At 38.1% G+C, this 17,507-nt stretch overlaps 1 protein-coding gene across 3 annotated transcripts in view; it reads right to left on the reverse strand.

Annotated features, from left to right (window-relative positions):
• Positions 1-17,507, reverse strand: part of GDAP2 (ganglioside induced differentiation associated protein 2) — a 73,272-nt gene that overhangs the window by 40,641 nt on the left and 15,124 nt on the right. For all 3 annotated transcript variants that reach the window (XM_036272578.1, XM_036272580.1, XM_036272579.1), the window contains exons 4-8: positions 14,582-14,735; positions 13,828-13,916; positions 7,255-7,331; positions 3,058-3,217; positions 1,207-1,363 (exon numbers count right to left, since the gene is read on the reverse strand). In XM_036272578.1, coding sequence (XP_036128471.1) covers positions 1,207-1,363; positions 3,058-3,217; positions 7,255-7,331; positions 13,828-13,916; positions 14,582-14,735 — 637 coding nt within the window. The remainder of the gene's footprint in view (positions 1-1,206; positions 1,364-3,057; positions 3,218-7,254; positions 7,332-13,827; positions 13,917-14,581; positions 14,736-17,507) is intronic.

The following is a 17,507-nucleotide window of genomic DNA, read 5'->3' on the forward strand; positions in this document are numbered from 1 at the left end:
GAGAGAGAGAGAGAGAGAGAGACATTGATGTGAGAGAGACACATGACTGGTTGCCTCCCACACAACCCAGACCAGGGCTGGGGACTGAACCGCAACCGAGGTACATGCCCTTGACCAGAACTGAACCCTCAACTCTTTGGTCAGCGGGCTGACGCTCTAACCCTGAGCCAAACCGGCCAGGGCTCATGACATTATCTTATTTAATGTTCACAACCATATGAGATGTCTTCCCCTCAAACAACTCTATAACCATTTATAGTTTATGATTTTTTTCCTTCCTTTATTTTTTATTTTTTTTGAAAAGCAGCTAGCTTTCAAAGAACTGTCAATTCTTGGAAAAGCTTACCCAGACGTACAAAAGCTGCTTTTCTTTATTGTGGGAGACTTTTGCATGGCATCCATTTTGTTGCAGTCTGCTCTGCCGTCTCGGCCCCAGGGCGGGGTCTCTCTGAATACAGTGTCTGCATTCCTCTAGATAATTGTTTACTCCATTCTTTGCTTATCATTTGTTCCACCTGGGGTATTTACTGGAATTTGCTTCAGGTGGGATACTCATTAACTGTTTCACCTGTTTTTCCCCTACATATTATGTGAACTCCCCCTGAATAAACGAGACTTGATCAGAACCCTGTCTTGTCTCCATTTCTCGTGTCTCTTGTCCCTCCTCATCCTCACTCCCCCTCTAGAGTCCTCGTTGCTCGACCTGCGGGAAGGGTCACTTTATGTTTCAAAGAGGATTTATTCAGAATTGCTTTTAAAAAAACACCTGAAAGAAATGGAATGGTTTTGTAAGGTCCTTAGGATAAGTCAAGGAAAAATAAAGCTCTTTCAAGTGTAATTAAACTGTAGGTTATGTTCTAATTATACACACAGTAAAGTTAGGTAAAATCTTTGTAAGTCTGCCTTTCCCTTTCCCTAGTTTCTACCTGTACAACAGAACCTCACCCAGATGCACTACAATACTGTAGAAAGAACAGGAGCTCTGAAATCAGATATGCATCTCAACACTAGCTTCAACACACTATAACTGTGACCACTGATAAATTAATTTTAAATTTCTGCATTACAAAACGAGGACAATATCATCCTCACTGGACCTTCATAGGAATACATTAGAACATATACATAAATCATTTAGCAGCTGTAAGGCCCTTTCTTCTTTCCTGGGTCTTTAGGTGTCTTTCAGGCCAGAGGGGTTTGCCTTACTTTCTCTGATGCTGCTTCTGCAGGGCTGCCTCTGACAAATGTCCCTGAAGGATTAGTCTTCTTTGCTTATCAATATCTCCTTCCATTCGGGCAAAAGCATGTGAGCCAATGAAAGAAAGATCAACTCCCAAGCCTTCTTCCTCCTCTTCTTGGTCGTCTGTAACAAAAATACCATCACTAGAGAGCTTAAGACAAAACTTGACAGTAAGTACTACAGACTGTGAATGCGCAATAAGGATGACTATGAGCTAGCTTAAAAAAGGGGAATTAAGGTTCTGTCTTGAGAATGAAAGTGAAATCAGATTTAGGCATTTGAAGAACTAAGATAACGAAGGAAACCAACAAATGGTCGGGTCATTTATCCAGAACTATTTAAGGAGGGAGCACCTGATTGATTGGCACATACACTTCAGTCCTTTGGTCAGGTAAAGGAAGGAAGTTGGATGGACCAAGATTGCAGGGTATAATCCACATTCACTAAGGTAGGTTCAGATTCTAATTTAGCATCCTGGTTTCCTACACCGGTCATGCCTACATTCTAGTCCATAAGAATTATAGTTCTCACTACAAATTAATAAGTTCGCTTTCTGATTTATCCATATGATCATTTTACGTTTGGCTAGTAGAAGCCAGTCTCTTGGGAATGGATCGTGTCTTAGTGTGTTCCCCACTGCCTTACCAGATGTTAAAAAATTTTTAAAAGAAAAACTAACAAAACCCTTGGACCACAGGAAGCTTGCTAAGGCAATGCCACCACCGAAAGCTCAGCCTGGGGGTCGCCAGCTGGGACTGCTTCACATCTGCTTACTGCTCCAGGCTGCAACAGGCCCCCAGCTTACAAAAGTCTGCTTTTATTTTTTAAAAATACCCATAAATCTTCTCTTAATCCCTCAAGTACAGCTGATTTTACATCTATTTTAAAAGATTTAACATTCTAATTGAAAATATTTATGACCACTAGGCTTATATCTATGCAGTAACAATATTTCCTGAAATACAAACGCAAATCAAACACTTGTATCTCATTAGCCTTTGGCTAATGAGTTAGTCTCATCTACTGCCCAGCAATGCCATCTCATTGGTGTTGCTATTCACTACTCCTTGTTTTATAAATTTTATGCATTTAGGCAGTTATATTCTATAATGGTGATCACAACTATGAGGATTTCCAAAAGCCTCTGCACATAATCCAAAGGTGTACTCTCTTGGAGGCCACCTAGAGTACATGGGTACTCCTCTGGCACAGCGGGGTTCAGACACATTTCCTGATGCTGCATCATTTATAATTTCCGCTATCTAAGACTGTGTACTGATGATTAAAAGATCAGGAGCCTTCTAGAGACTTTTTTTTTTATCCTCACCTGAGGACATTTTTGCATTCATCTTCAGATAGAGCAGGAAGGAGAGATGGGAGAGAGAGAGAGAGAGAGAGAGAGAGAGAGAGAGAAACATCGATATGAGAGAGACACATCGACTGGGTGCCACCCACACAACCCCAACCAGGGCTGGAGACAAACCGCAACCTCCCACTTCTTTGGTGATCAGTCCCTTCACTTCCTTAAGAGGGAGATTAAGAAAGGTAGAACTCGCCCTGGCTGGTTTTGCTCAGTGGTTAGAGCATTGGCCTGCAGACCAAGGAGTCCCAGGATTGATTCCAGTCAAGGGCATGTGTCTCAGTTACGGATGGTCCCTGGCCCTGGTCAGGGTCGTGTGGAAGACAGCCAGTCGGTGAGCCTCTCACATCGATGTTTCTCTCTCTCCCTCTCACTCTATCTGAGGATAAATGGAAAGATATCCTCGGGTGAGGATTTAAAAAAAAAAGAAAGAAAGAAAAAGAAAGGCAGAACTCACCTTCAGGGGCACCAGGTTTCTCACTTATTCGAATCTGCCGTTCAGGTACTACAGGCTCCCCTTCTGCATTTCCAATATCTGCAGGTAGGTACGGCAATGATCGACTCTCCTCCTTTAAAGACCTTGGGAAGTACAGAGGTAGCAGCTTTTGGTAAGTAGCCTGTGTCAGAAAAGCAAGATGTTCTGTGACAAACCACGAAGTAAAGAAGCAGGCATCTGCAATCTGCTTAGTGCTATTCAAACACCGTAAAGACACCCTCCATCAAGGAGAAAGACCTTACCTCCTCTAAGCTCAGACTAGATGCTGCCTGGACCCTCCATCAGTTCTGTGTTAAAGATCAGGACATCATTAGTTAGTTAACATGATTCCCGTTCTAGCAATTCCAGGTGGCTAGACCTGGAATATGTAAGTCCTGCCACTCCTGTCCCCTTCCCTATTCTTCACCTTACTAGCGACATTTGTCTTTCAAGATTCAGCTCAGATGCTCCTCCTCAATCCTGAGTGTGTCATCAAGGTCCACTGACCTGATTTAGTTTTAGAGATGATTTTTTTTTAATACTGCTAAGTCTTTGTGAAGAATTGCTATTTCAAGACTTTTATTCTTCTTTAGAAGTTTCCCAAAGAACAAAGTAAATTAAAAAAGAAAATCAGAATGAAACTCATTCTATCTCATAATTCCCATATGGGTTGGTTCATTGGACACATTTATAAATCCATGATACATTTATAGGCATTTAGTGCTCTTATCTTTCCTGTACCTTTTTCATCATAGAAATTATTTTATTAGCCATCAATTATTCCCAACTATACTAACAAAAAAAAAAGTAAAATAAAATAAGAAACCAAAGAATAATGGAATTACTTAGAAAAATAATAAAATTATTCAAGAAATCATGATCTGTCTGTTTTATTGTCACCTATTGCATCATCTTTCATGTATAAAGTATATAAGGTAGATACACACAACTGAAGACACCATCTTATAGTCTTTTTTATTTTATTATTTTTGTTAATTAATCCTCACCCGAGGATATTTTTCCATTTATCTTCAAATAGAGTGGGAGGGAGAAGGGAAGAGAGGAGAGGAGCGAGAGAAAAAAACATCGATGTGAGAGAGACACTTCAATTGCTTGCCTCCCAGATGACCCTGTTCAGGGCCGGGGATTGAGTTGCAACCAAGGCATGTGCCCTTGACCAGAATCAAACCTAAGACTCTTTGGTCTGTGGGCCAACGCTCCAACCACTGAGCCAAACCGGCCAGGACTTCACAGTTTTAAAAAAATTAAGATAAAATTCACATACCACAAAATTCACCCTTCTAAAGCATTACAATTCTGTGGGTTTTAGTATATTCACAAAGGTGTAGAATCATCACCTGATCTAATTCCAGAACGTTTTCGTCATCCTAAAAAGAAAATCTAAACTCATTAGCTAGGTCACCGCCTTTCCTCCCTCGGTCACTGGCAATCACTAATCTGCTTTCTGCCAGCATAGATCTGCCTATTCTGTGCATTTCATAAAAACGGAGCAGGCTGCGGGCTTCTGTGTCTGGATTCTTTCAGTCAGTGTAACATTTTCAAGGTTCACCTCTACTGTAGCCTGTATCAGTACTTCTTTTCCTCTTAAAGCTTAATAATATTCTGTTGTATGCACAGACACACCTGTTTGTCAATTCATCAGTTTACATTTGGTTGTTTCCATTTTTTTACTATTATAAACAATGCTGACATAAATATTTTATGTACAAATGTCTGTGTGGGAATATGTTTTCGATTCTCTTCTGTATGTACCTAAGACTGGAAACTCTGTTCAACTTTTTGAGGAACGGCCAAACTGGCTTCCAAAACAGCTGCATACTTTTACATTCTCACTATATAAATATGTATGAGGGTTCCAGTTTCTATACATCCTCACCAACCCTTGTTATCATCTATGTGATTATAGCCATACTAGCGGATATAGTGTTTTTGATCCGCATTTTCCTAACAGTAAATGTTGTGGATCTTTTCATGTGCGTATTGGTCATCTGTGTATCTTTTCAGGAGTATTGTTATTTAAAACTTCTGCCCATTTTTAAAAAGAAGACTTTGTTTATAGCAATTTACGGTTCAATACAAAATTGAGGAGGTACAGAGATTTCCCATATCTCCCACCCCAACACATGCAGCCACCAGAGTGGTATATTTGTTATAAACTGACGAACCCACAATGTCACATCCAATTACCTATATTTAAAATTAGGGTTGAAAATGGTGTTGTACATTCTGTAGGTTTACACAACTGTATAATGATGTGTATCCATCATTATAGTACCATACAGAGTATTTTCACTGCCCTAAAAATCCTCTGTGCTCTGCCCGTTTCTCTCTCCCTCACCCCCAACCCTGGTCTTTTTATTGTCTATACAGTTTTGCCTTTTTCAGAAATGGCAAACAGTTAGTATGTAACCTTTTCAGACTGGTTTCTTTCACTCAGTGATATACATTTTGGTTTCCTCCTTAGCTTTTTATGGCTTAATAGTTCATTTATTTTTAGCACTGTACTATCTTCCACTATTTGGATATATCACAGTTTCTTTATCTATTCACCCACTGAAGGATACCTTGTTTCTTCCAAGCTTTGGCAAATATGAATAAAGCTGCTATAAACATCCTGTGTTAAGTTTTTCTGAGGGCATAAATTTTCAATTCCTCTAGGTAAATACTAATTCTTGCCCATTTTTAAACTGAGTTATCTTTTTATTACTGAATTATTAGAGTTGACCAATTGATCTATATTTGTTTTGGCTGCTTGTGCTTTTGATGTCATATCTAAGAAACCACTGCCCAATCCAAAGTCATGAAGATTTGTATCTGTGTTTTCTTCTAACGGTTTTTAGTTTTAGCTTTTATGCTTAAATCCTATGTCCAATTTTACTTATTTTTGTATATAATGTAAGGTAGTGGCCCAACTTCTTTGTTTTGCATGTGGAAATCCAACTGCTCCAATACCATCTGTTGATGAGACTATTCTTTCTGCACTGAACAGTCTTGGCAGCCCTGGCAAACATTCTACCCCACTGACCCATGTTTATTCTCCCACAGTGCCACATAGTCATGAGTACTAGACTTTGAATAAGTTTCAAAATAGGTTAAGTGTAAATCTTTCAACTTTTTTCTCCCAAGGTTCTGGGTTTGTTGCTTTTTACTATTCTGGGTTCCTTGCATTTCCATGTGAAATTTAGGATCAATTTATTAATTTTTACAAAAATGTCAGTTGGGGTGGATAGGGATTTTGTTGAATCTATAGAATAATTTGGGGAATGCTACCATCTTAACAATGTTAAGTTTTCCAATTCATGAATAGGGATACCTTTCCATTTATTTAGGTGTTTTAAAATTTCTTTCAAAGGTATTGTATAGTTTTCAATGTACATGTCTTACACTTTTTTTGTTTAGTCTTAAACATTTGTTTGCTTTTGATGTTATTGTAAATAGAACTGTTTTCTTAATTTCATTTTCAGATTATTCACTGGCAGTGCAGAAAACACAATTGATTTTTTTATATTGCTCGTATACATAACCCTGATGAATTCTCTTAGTTCTAATAGCATTTTTATAGACTTAATTAGAATTTTTATATACAATATCATGTCATCTGCAAATAGATATAGTTTTATTTCTTTTTTTCCAATCTGGGTGCTTTTTATTTCTTCTTGTTGCCTAAATACCCTGGCAGAAGCAGTACAATGTTGAATAGAATTGGTGACAGTGGACATCCTTGTTTTGTTCCTTGATCTTAGGTAGAGAGCTTTAGTATTTCACCATTAAGTGTAATGTTAGCTAGGGGTCTTTCACTGATGCCCTTTATCAGGTTAAGGAAGTTCCCTTCTATTCCTAGCTTGAGTGCTTTTATCATGAAAGGGTGTCAGGTTTTGTCCCATGATTTTTATGCATCTATTGAGATGATCATGTGGTTTTATCCTTTATTCTATTACTCTATCCATTATTTTATTACTATGGTACATTATATTGACTGATTTTTGTATGTTGAACCAACCTTACACTACTAAGATAAATCCCACTTGGTGATGGTATATAACCCTTTTATGTTGCTGGGTTTGGTTTGCTAATATTTTGTTACAGATTTTTACATTTCTATTTATAATGGATATTGGTCTGTAAAATTTAAACAATGCAACATAATTAGCAAAATACCTCTTCAAGTTCAGAGACAGCAAATACTACTTTTTCAATGGTCTCCCCATGAACCTCTAGGAATCTCCTTACAGTGCCTAAGAAAAAAAATAGAAAGATTATTCAATAAAAAAGAAGTTACTTGCACATGAAGAAAAATCAAACTCTTCAAAGTTTTATTTTTGTAATGGATCACTCATTTCATTCAAGTCTCTGCTCAATGACACCTTATCAGTGAAGCCTTTTAAAAAAGCCTTTCCTGATTTACTTTCCCCCACAGCAACTATTCCAGACATTTCGTGCAGTTTCTTATTTACTGTATCTCCTCCCTGCCCCCACCCCCCATCCACTAGAATGAAAGCTACAACAGCAAAAGCTTTATTTTACCTACTGCTTTACTGTCAGTGTCTAGAACAGCACCTGGCCGTACAAGATGCTGATTCCAGACAATTCTCCCTAATCTAGTACATTCTTTTTATTCCCTGTGGCCACTCTCTCTTACCAGAATGATCCAGCACAAGTGTCTTTTCATTCATTCAGCTACATCAGTGATTTTCAACCTTTTTCTCTCACGGTACACATAAACTAATTACTAAAATTCTGCAGCACACCAAAAACTATATTTTTTGCTGATCTGACAAAAAGATATGTATAATTTTGATTTATTCACACCTGACAACTATTGTGTTGGCAATTTGACAATTTCAGGGAAAAGAGGTCAGTGCCCCTGACTAAATAGTCAGGTATTGCATGTTTTAAAATTCCCTGTGGTACACCAGTTGAAAACCTGAGTTACATTATTAGATGTCCTCCTCAGCCCTTCATTCCTATCAATATCCCACCAATCCAAAGTTGAATTATCCAGGTTCTTTTCTACCAACTTCCTAATAATGAGATCTGATGGCCTTTTCCTTAACTTACTAGAGATCCCTTTGCCTTTATTTCTACATGCCCATGCCCCATCTTAAAAATGTATTTCCAGGGTTCTGTCCTCCACACGTTTTATTTTCTTGACATACATATTCTTTAGCTCACTAATTTGCTGGTTAGGTACTATCCCAAATGCTGACGCTCTCAAATCTTTATACTCTGCTAAACAAAAAATCCTGAATTCCCTACCACTTACTGGGCACATCTGCCCACATAACAAAGATACCTCAAATTCAACATGTCTAAATCTGATTCCAAAAGGTCTAAACCTGACCTCCATCTTTGCCCCCTAAACTACTCCTTTACCTTGATCCCTTATTCCAGTTGCATAGCAAGACCCACCCCCTCACCCAACCTAGAATCCTGACTTCTGTGGCACTTACTTCATCTCTTCCACCCTACACTTTCTATGGCTTTCATGTTCTTTAAATTCAATTGCTGATACTTCCAACATCTATTCCTTCTTTCTTCTAGCAGCTCTCAGGCTCTCAATGCTTTAAAAGACTTCGGCAGTAAGTCCTTAACTGTCCGCCTGTTTCTCCCCTCCAAGTCTACATATTCACTGTTGCCTGAGTTACCTTTTTTCCTTTCTTTAGATTTTGGAGAGAGGGCGAGAGAGAGAGAGAGAGAGACAGAAACATCAATGAGAGAGAACAGCGATTAGCCACCTCCTGCATGCCCCACGCCGGGGATTTGACCTACAACCTGGGCATGTGCCTTGACCAGGAATCGAACTGACGACCTCTTGGTGCATGGGTTGATGCTCAACTACTGAGCCACACTGGCCTGGCTGCCTGAGTTATCTCTTATGTTATCCTCTTTACTAAACATTTTTGATGGCTCTGCACTGCTTTTAGGTTAAGATCAAAAGTCCCTAGAATGGCTCTTCACATATGACCTCAACTAACCACCACTCACCCTGCCCTTTAGTACCCTCCTCCCCCCACACACACACCTTATGCTTTAGCCAAATCAGCTCTGCTGTACTTAGAACATGCCACTTACTTTTATGCTACCCTACCTGTGTGTGCATGGTTACCTTTGACTAGAATACCATTCAGCCACCATGACGCTCCCTTCATGAACTCCCACTCATTTTTCAAGGCCCAGTCAAAAGCCATCTCCTTTGTGTGGAACTCCATTCCCCTTCTGCTCCTCTTACAATGTTTTGAGCTGCCCTCCATATGTGAACTACTCACAGCACTTCACAGGTAGATTGAGTTTTTTGAAGGCTATTTTACATTATACATAAAATACATGAATGTATGTTACATTAATATTACCAGGGCCTAGCACACCTTAGAAACACGGCAAACAATCATTCAAAAGTAACTAGTGACTGAATTAACATGGTATGGCTCTGGTTACCTACATATTGTCTGCCTTGCTCACCACTGTATCTTGAGAACCTAACAGAGCAGACCCAGCTGTTGAAGGACTGAACAATTATTCATACTTCCCCCTCTCTTAGGTGACAAATTCACTTTTCATTTTTCCCTCTACTCCTCTATTTACTTTTTTAAAATAAACTTTTAAAAGGGGATTTATTCTATCCTATTTATCCTGACACTAAGTTTTAATGTTCACACATAAGTTTCCCAGCATTTAATTGTGGGGTTTCCTTTGGAAGACATAATGCAATCCCAAACAGCAATCAAACTGAATTCCCTCAGTAAAGTTCACTCAAAGTAATTCTGCATAAAGGAGGGAAAAAGTGACGTCATGGTTATAAGGCGGCTGTAGTACCAGCTGCCACTCCAAGCTTTTCCTTTCCGTTTCATCTGTGCACCAGGATGTCATGAGCATAACTTTTAATGAAAACCCTTTAACCGGGGAGAATGACATCTGGGACATTAAAATTCCCAACCTGGAAACACAACAAAAACAGTCGTCGTTTTTCTCACCAGTGTCCTCTTCTCTACAGCACTGGGCCTAGCACATAGTAGGCACTTAAAGTTTTGTTAAATGAATAAATAACCTGATACATTTATTTCAATGCAGATGTTTCCTTAGGCTTCTTCTGGAGAAGAACTGAACTGCACATGAACTGAGAAAAAAGATAAATAGTCTTGATATATCTATCAAGATATTACTCAGGTTTCAAATGAAAGAAATTTCCATAGAATTTTAATAAGAAAGGTTTTGTTACTAAGGACTTAAAGTTACATCATTAGATTTGTTCGTAGCTTATATCTGCTACAAGAGTATACAAGCTATTTATTTCCCAAATGCTCAGAAAGTATGCAAGCCAAGGGCTCAATCGTCTGTGTATGTGTTTTAATGAGATGCTCTATTTTTGCTACTAGATTTAAAGTGTAGTGAGTCAAATTTGCCTTATAGAATATAAATTAACTTGACTATCTTAAAGCTTTACAGTTCTTGTGCTAATTAAATTCCTAGAAATTGCTTCACGAAGGTCCTTCACACTATGGCTCTTCACACACTAATAGCTACTACTGATCTTTATCTGCTATTACTACAATTACTGCTCAAAGTTGAACCTCTATGGTACTCTGGCAAGTCATTTATCTGGGGCCTCGGAGCTAGAGTCAGACTAGTAGAACTGAGACCAAACACCAGCCTTCTTGATTCCCTTTTTCAGTGCCTTTTTTATAAAATGCCTTTTTCTAAAGTAATCTATGGATTACTTTAATAAGAAATTGAAACATAAAAGAAGGCTTAGCTCAAGCTATGAAATATCAGAACAAGGGATAAGTGGAATCAGAGGATGTCAAGACCTGCCAAGAGTCTCACCAGGAAACTTTCTATAAAGGCAGGAACTCTGCTTTGGTAAGGCACCGTTTAGAATGCACGAGGCTAACTATAACACAGTGATTTCCCACTGAAGCAGCTGTAACTCAAGCGTAACGAACAGGTTGCTAAACTTGGGAGTCAAAAGGCCTGGATATATATTCCAAGTCTGAATAACCCTGAGACTATGATAAAGTCTGAGTCTCTTTTATTTGTAAAATGGGTATCATACTACCTAAAACACAGGGTTGGTGAGGCAATAAAAAGAAGTTCCTTTATCCCTTTTTAAAATACGTATTTATTTGAGCAAGTACATATAAAGCATTCTTGACATATAGAAGCACTATAAATACAAAATGAAAAGATAAGATCTCGCCCGGGCCGGTGTGGGTCAGTTGGCTGGAGCATTGTCCTGTACACTGAAAGGTCACAGGTTTGATTCCCAATCAGGGCACATACCCAGGCTGCGGGTTAGATCCCCAGTCGGGGTGCATACAGGAGGCAACAAATCAATATTTTTCTCTCTCTCCCTCTCACTTCCTCTCTCTCTAAAATCAATAAAAACATACCCTCCAGTGAGAATTTTTTAAAAATAAAAAGATCTCTGCCTCAAGAAGTTCAGTCTAAAATAATGTATATAAATATATACTCGAACTACAAAATATGTAGATTTACTATAAAATCCTTGAGCAGTAAGGAGCTTAGTTTTAAAAACAGCTAGTTATTAAATAAGACTGTGTAAGACTGAATATGCCCTTGCCCTACATTTTAGTCTATATAATAATTTTATACATGCAAATACCTTTGTAATCTTTTGGTAGGTATAAGACTTTTAGCTCCACATATGTATTTTTTGTTTAATGACACATCAGATGTATTTATTACCATGTAAAATATGCATGAAATTGTTAAATCCAAAAATCACAAGGCAATATATAAGAAGTGTCATTCCCTGGTTAATAAACCATATGTCTGTATATATACAGGGAGTTGGTTGCAGGTAAAGGATTAAGTCAAGAAAGTCAACTTTTCTTTTTCTTTATTGATTTTTTTTTGAGAGAGAGAGAGAGGGAGAGAGAGAACATCAACTGGCCACCTCCTGCATGCCCCCCACTGAGGATTTGGCCCACAACCTGGGCATGTGCCCTGACCAGGAACTGAACCAGTAAACTCTTGGTGCATGGGTCAATGCTCAACCATTGAGCCACACCGGCTGGGCAGTCAACTTTTATTTTATATACTTTTGTATTTTTTCACAGAGATTATGCATTACTTTGGCAATAATAAAGAAATTAGTTTTTTATTAAGCTCTGACTCTAAGAAGGAGTGTGGATACTTAGGAGTTGGTGCAGAGTGGAGGGTCTTCAAAAGTAGATCTATGTCCCTCTTGTGCTGTTACCAATAGAATCCATGCCCTAACCAAGTGAGATTGTTCCTGCAAATTATACAATCGATAAAGTGAAAAGACAACTCACAGTATGAGAAAAAATATTTGCAAATCATATATCTGAAGAGAGACTCGTATCAAGAACTCCTACAACTCAACAATAAAAACAACTAGCTCCTCATCTTTATGGTTTTTTTTTAATATGCTGTCCTTGATTTTTTAGAGAGAGGAAGGGAAAGAGATAGAAACATCAATCGACTGCCTCCTACACACACACCCCCACAGCCCCCACTGGCAATCAAGCCTGCAACCCGGGTATGTGCCCTAACCTGGAATCGAACTGGGTGGGACCTCGCAGTCCATGGGACAATGCTCAATCCACTGAGCCACACCAACTGGCATAGCTCCTCATCTTGAAATTTTAGAGAGAGAATGGGATCTTAAAGATCTATTCGAGCTTCCCTCCCAAATGAGGACTATCTGCAATAGATGGTCACTTGGCTTCTGCACGAACATCCCAATGACAAGTTCACTTAAAATACCTTTCTATCACAAACAGTCTTGTCTCAAATGGAACTAAATCTCCTTCCTTTCACTTGATCTCATACCTGCCTTCTACTGTTGGAGAAGATCTTACAAGGACCTGTGAACTTCTTGAGAGAGCATGAAATTCTATATGCACATCTATTCCTCTAGGGAAAGGGTCCCCAGCTTTATTTCATCAGATGCCCAAGATAGTTTATGACTCCCTGAAGAGGTTAAAGAACCACTGCCCTAAAAACATAGTATAGAATAAGTCCTCAATGAGACTCCTGCAGACAAATGGGCCCCATAGATGCCAAAAGCATGCTTTTCTTTAGGAGCATTACCATACTGTTTCAAACTGTTTGCCCTCCAGGTTGTATCTCATTAGATGTGAAATGCAGAACTACATACAAAACTCTAGATGTGGTAGAAACCTGCATACTTTTGTAATCTTTTGGTAGATATATGGTGAGATCATGGGTCCTCTCAAGATGAATATCATATTTTTATATTACACAGATGACATTTTGGCTCATAATGATTGAGCTCAGCCTTTTTTTAAATCTAAGTTCAGGGTTTTATATGTTCAAAAAGTACATGTGAAAGCTGCTTTGATTTAAACTGCAAAGTGCTATGTGAATCTGATATTGTAAAATCTGTTTTGATTTCACTGTTGCACCCTGTTAAAATTATGGTGAGATATGATTCAAATCCCCAATACACTGGCCATACTTCTTAACTTGGTATCATTTTCAAATTTAATAGACAAATCTTCCATTCAGATGGATAAAAACATCAACACAAGAAAGTAAATTGAGATCTCTGCACTTTATCAATACAGGCTTCCCTGCAGGATGTCATGATCAATTAACAAATCTTCTTTGGCTATAACTATTTCGGTAGTGATAAAAAAATGTTTAAGGCTCCCTTTATGTACAGAACCCCGAATCCCATTTATGAAGAACTAAGCAAATTTATGTGCAGTCTCCAGTGTTACTCACGAAGGGCTATGTGTGTTGCATCCTCTAAAGGATAACCTCGTTTTGCTGAATTGATGACACAGAATCCAACAGAAGACATTGACTGCTCTCTGCAATCGGACAGAAAACATAAAAATTATATTACAAACATTCATAATACACAGCTAATTTTAAAATGCAGCTTACCTTCTCCTTCCCTGTCCCTTCAACAAATCTACTGTAATAGTTAACCCAATTAAGTTATTTAATAATTATATTAATATATTAATATGCAATATAATTTAATTACACCACTTGGGGGAAATATATTCCAAATAAAGACTGAGTAAAATGGGAACAAGTTAAACTGTCAAGTCAGCCCTGGGCATTTGGCTCAGCGGTTAGAGTGTCAGCCTGTGGACCGAGGGGTCTCGGGTTCGATTCTCGGTCAAGGGCATGCACCTGGGTTGCAGGTTCAGACTGGGAATCGTGCGGGAGGCAACCAATTGATGTGTCTCTCTCACATCGATGTTTCTTTCTCCCTCCCTCCCTTCAAGTCTATCTGGAAATCAATGGAAAAATATCCTCTGGTGCGGACTAAAAAAATAAATTGTCAAGACACCCAAAGCTATTTCTTTTACTCTGCTAAGTTTGAGAACACAATTAACTCTATCTTCAGCGTCCTCCAAAATTGTCTAAATCCCTCAATTTCTGACTTCCATAGTTAGTTTTCATTTTAAAACCAGGGCCTTTAATAATGTATGGCATGCTAGTCCAGGAAATGAGTAAGCCCTACTTTGCCAGCTGAAGGACATTTCTGTAGCAGCTGTACAGGGAACTCTCAGCTGCTGTGCGATAGCGGCTCTTGTACTTAGGTCCCACTGTGTGAATGATGAACCGGGCAGCTAGATGAAATCCTTTCGTCAATTTGGCTTCACCGGTCCGGCACCCTGGGAACAATACAGCATATATAAGTTGTGGTACTACTAGAAAAACATCAACATTGACTGATGTTCTGCTCTCACATCAATGTTTCTCTCTCTAAAATCAATAAAAAACATTATAAAAAATAAGATGAACATTGTACACCATAAGGTCGTACCAGTACAGAGTAAAACACAGGCTCTCTTGACTCTGATGCCGTACTTATTTTTCCCTCCTGGGTTTACTGAGGGATAAATGACAAATAAACACTGCATAAGTTCAAGGTGTACAATGCGATGACTAGATGTATGTATATATTGTGAAATAATTCCAGTAAGGTTAGTTAACACATCTATTCACCTCAAATAACTATGCTTTTTCTTAATAGTGACAGAATTTAAGATCTACTTTCTTAACAACTTTCAAGTACATAATACGTATTAACTGTTAATTACAGTCATCATACTGTACGGTAAAGACTCAGAACTTATTTGTATTATAGCTGGAGGTTTATTCCCTTTAAGCAACATCTCCTCATTTTCTACCCCCACCCGCAACCACCACCATTCTATTGTTTCTATGAATTCAGCTTTTTATAGATTCCACATATAAATAAAACCATGTCTTCCTCTGTCTGACTTATTTCAGTTAGTATAATACCATCAAGGTCCATGCATGTTGTCGCAAATGGCAGGATTTCCTACCTTTATGGCTGAATGTTGCAGTGTGTGTATATTATATAACACATAATGTGTACATACACATGTGTTTACACATATGCATGTGGTATCCAGTTTTCCCAACAGCATTTATTGAAAAGACTGCCCTTTCCCATTAAGTCTTGACTCCCTCGACAAAAATTAGTTGACTCCATACACAGAGGTTTATTTCTGGGCTCCTGAGTCTGTTCTGTTGGTCTATGTGTCCGTTTTATGCTGCACTGTACTGTTTTGATTACTGTAGTTTTGTAGAAACCAGAAATCAGAAACCAGAAAGTGACGCCTCCAGCTTTGCTCTTCTTTCTCAAGACTTTAGCTAGTCAGTGTCTTTTATGGCTCCATACAAATGTTAGGATTCTTTTCTATTTTTGTGAAAAGTGCCCCTGGAATTTTGATTGAGATTGCATTGGATCTACAGATTGCTTTGGATAATATGGATATTCTAACAATACTAACTCTTCCATTTAATGAAAATAGGATATCTTTATGTCTTCTTCAGTTACTTTCATCCATGTTTTATAATTTTCAGTGTTGAGATCTTTCACCTCCTTGGTTAAATTTATTCCTAAGTATTTTATTCTTTTTGGATACTACTATAAAAGACGTTGTTTCAGGTAGTTCATTGGTTAATGTATAAAAATGCAAATGATTTTTGTATATTGATTTCATATCCTGAAACTTTACTGGATTCATTTATTGGTTCTAATGGTCTTTTGGTGGAGTCTTTATAGACAATTTTCTCTATATATAATCATGTCATCTGCAGAAATAATGTTTACTTCTTCCTTTCTGATTTGGATACCTTTTATTTCATTTTCTTGCCTAATTGCTCTGCTAAAACTTTCAGTACCACACTGAATGAGAGTGCTGAGAGATGGCACCCTTGTCTTGTTCCTGATTTTAGAAGAAAAGCTTTCAGCTTTCCCCACTGGATGAGTTAGCTATGGGTTATCATACAAGGCCTTTATTATGTTGAGGTATGTCCCTTCTATATGAATTTGTTCAGAGCTTTTAAGATAAAAAGTGTTGCCCTGGCCGGTTTGGCTCAGCGGTTAGAGTGTTGGCCCACGGACCAGAGAGTCCCGGGTTCAGTTCCCACTAAGGGCACGTACTTTGGTTGCAGTTTGTCCCAGGCCCCAGCTGGGGTCGTGTGGGTGGTAACCATGCGATGTGTCTCTCTCACATAGATGTTTCCCTCTCTTCCTCCCTTTCTCCCTCCCACTATATCTGAAGATACATGCAAAAATGTCAAGTGAGGATTAAAAAAAAAAAGATAAAAAGTGTTGAATTTTGTCAAATGCTTTTTCTATATCTATTAAGAGGGTCATATGATTTTTATCCTTCATTCTATTAATGTGGTGTGGCACAATGATTTACATATGTTAAATCACCCTTGCATCCCAGGGATAAATACCACTTGATTATGGTGTATGATCTTTTTGATGTTCTATGAACTCTGTTAGTGTTTTGTTAAGAATTTTTACATCTATATTCACTAGGGTTATTGGCCTGTAGTTTTCTTCTCTTGTAATATGTTTACCTGGCTTTGGTATCAGGGTAATACTGGCCTCATAAAATGAGTCTGGAAGTGTTCCTTCCAAATTTGGGGTGAAAATTTGAGAAAAATTGGTATTAATTATTCTTTCAACCTTTGGTAGAATTCACCAGTGAAGCCATTGGGCACTGGGTTTTTTGTTTTGTTTTTTTTACTAATTCAGTCTCCTTACTACTTTTGGTCTGTCCAGATTTTCTGTTTTTTCATGATTAAGTCTTGTTGTGTTGTATGTTTCTAGAATTCATCGATTTCTTCTAGGTATCCAATATATTGGCATGTAATTGTTCATAATATCTATTACTATCCTTTGAATTTTTATGGTGTCGGCTGTGATATTTCCTCTTTTATTTATAAGTTTGAGTCTTTTCTCTTTTTTTCTTTGTTATTCTAGCTAAAGGTTTGTTAATTTTATCTTTTTAAAAACTCAACTCCTTTTTCATTGATTTTTCCTATTGTTTTTCTAGTTTTTATTTATTTTATTTCTGCCTTAATCTTTATTGTTCCCTTCCCTCTGCTAAGTGTGG

Source organism: Molossus molossus, unplaced genomic scaffold (assembly GCF_014108415.1).
Source record: "Molossus molossus isolate mMolMol1 unplaced genomic scaffold, mMolMol1.p scaffold_m16_p_20, whole genome shotgun sequence".
Taxonomy (NCBI): Eukaryota; Metazoa; Chordata; class Mammalia; order Chiroptera; family Molossidae; genus Molossus; species Molossus molossus.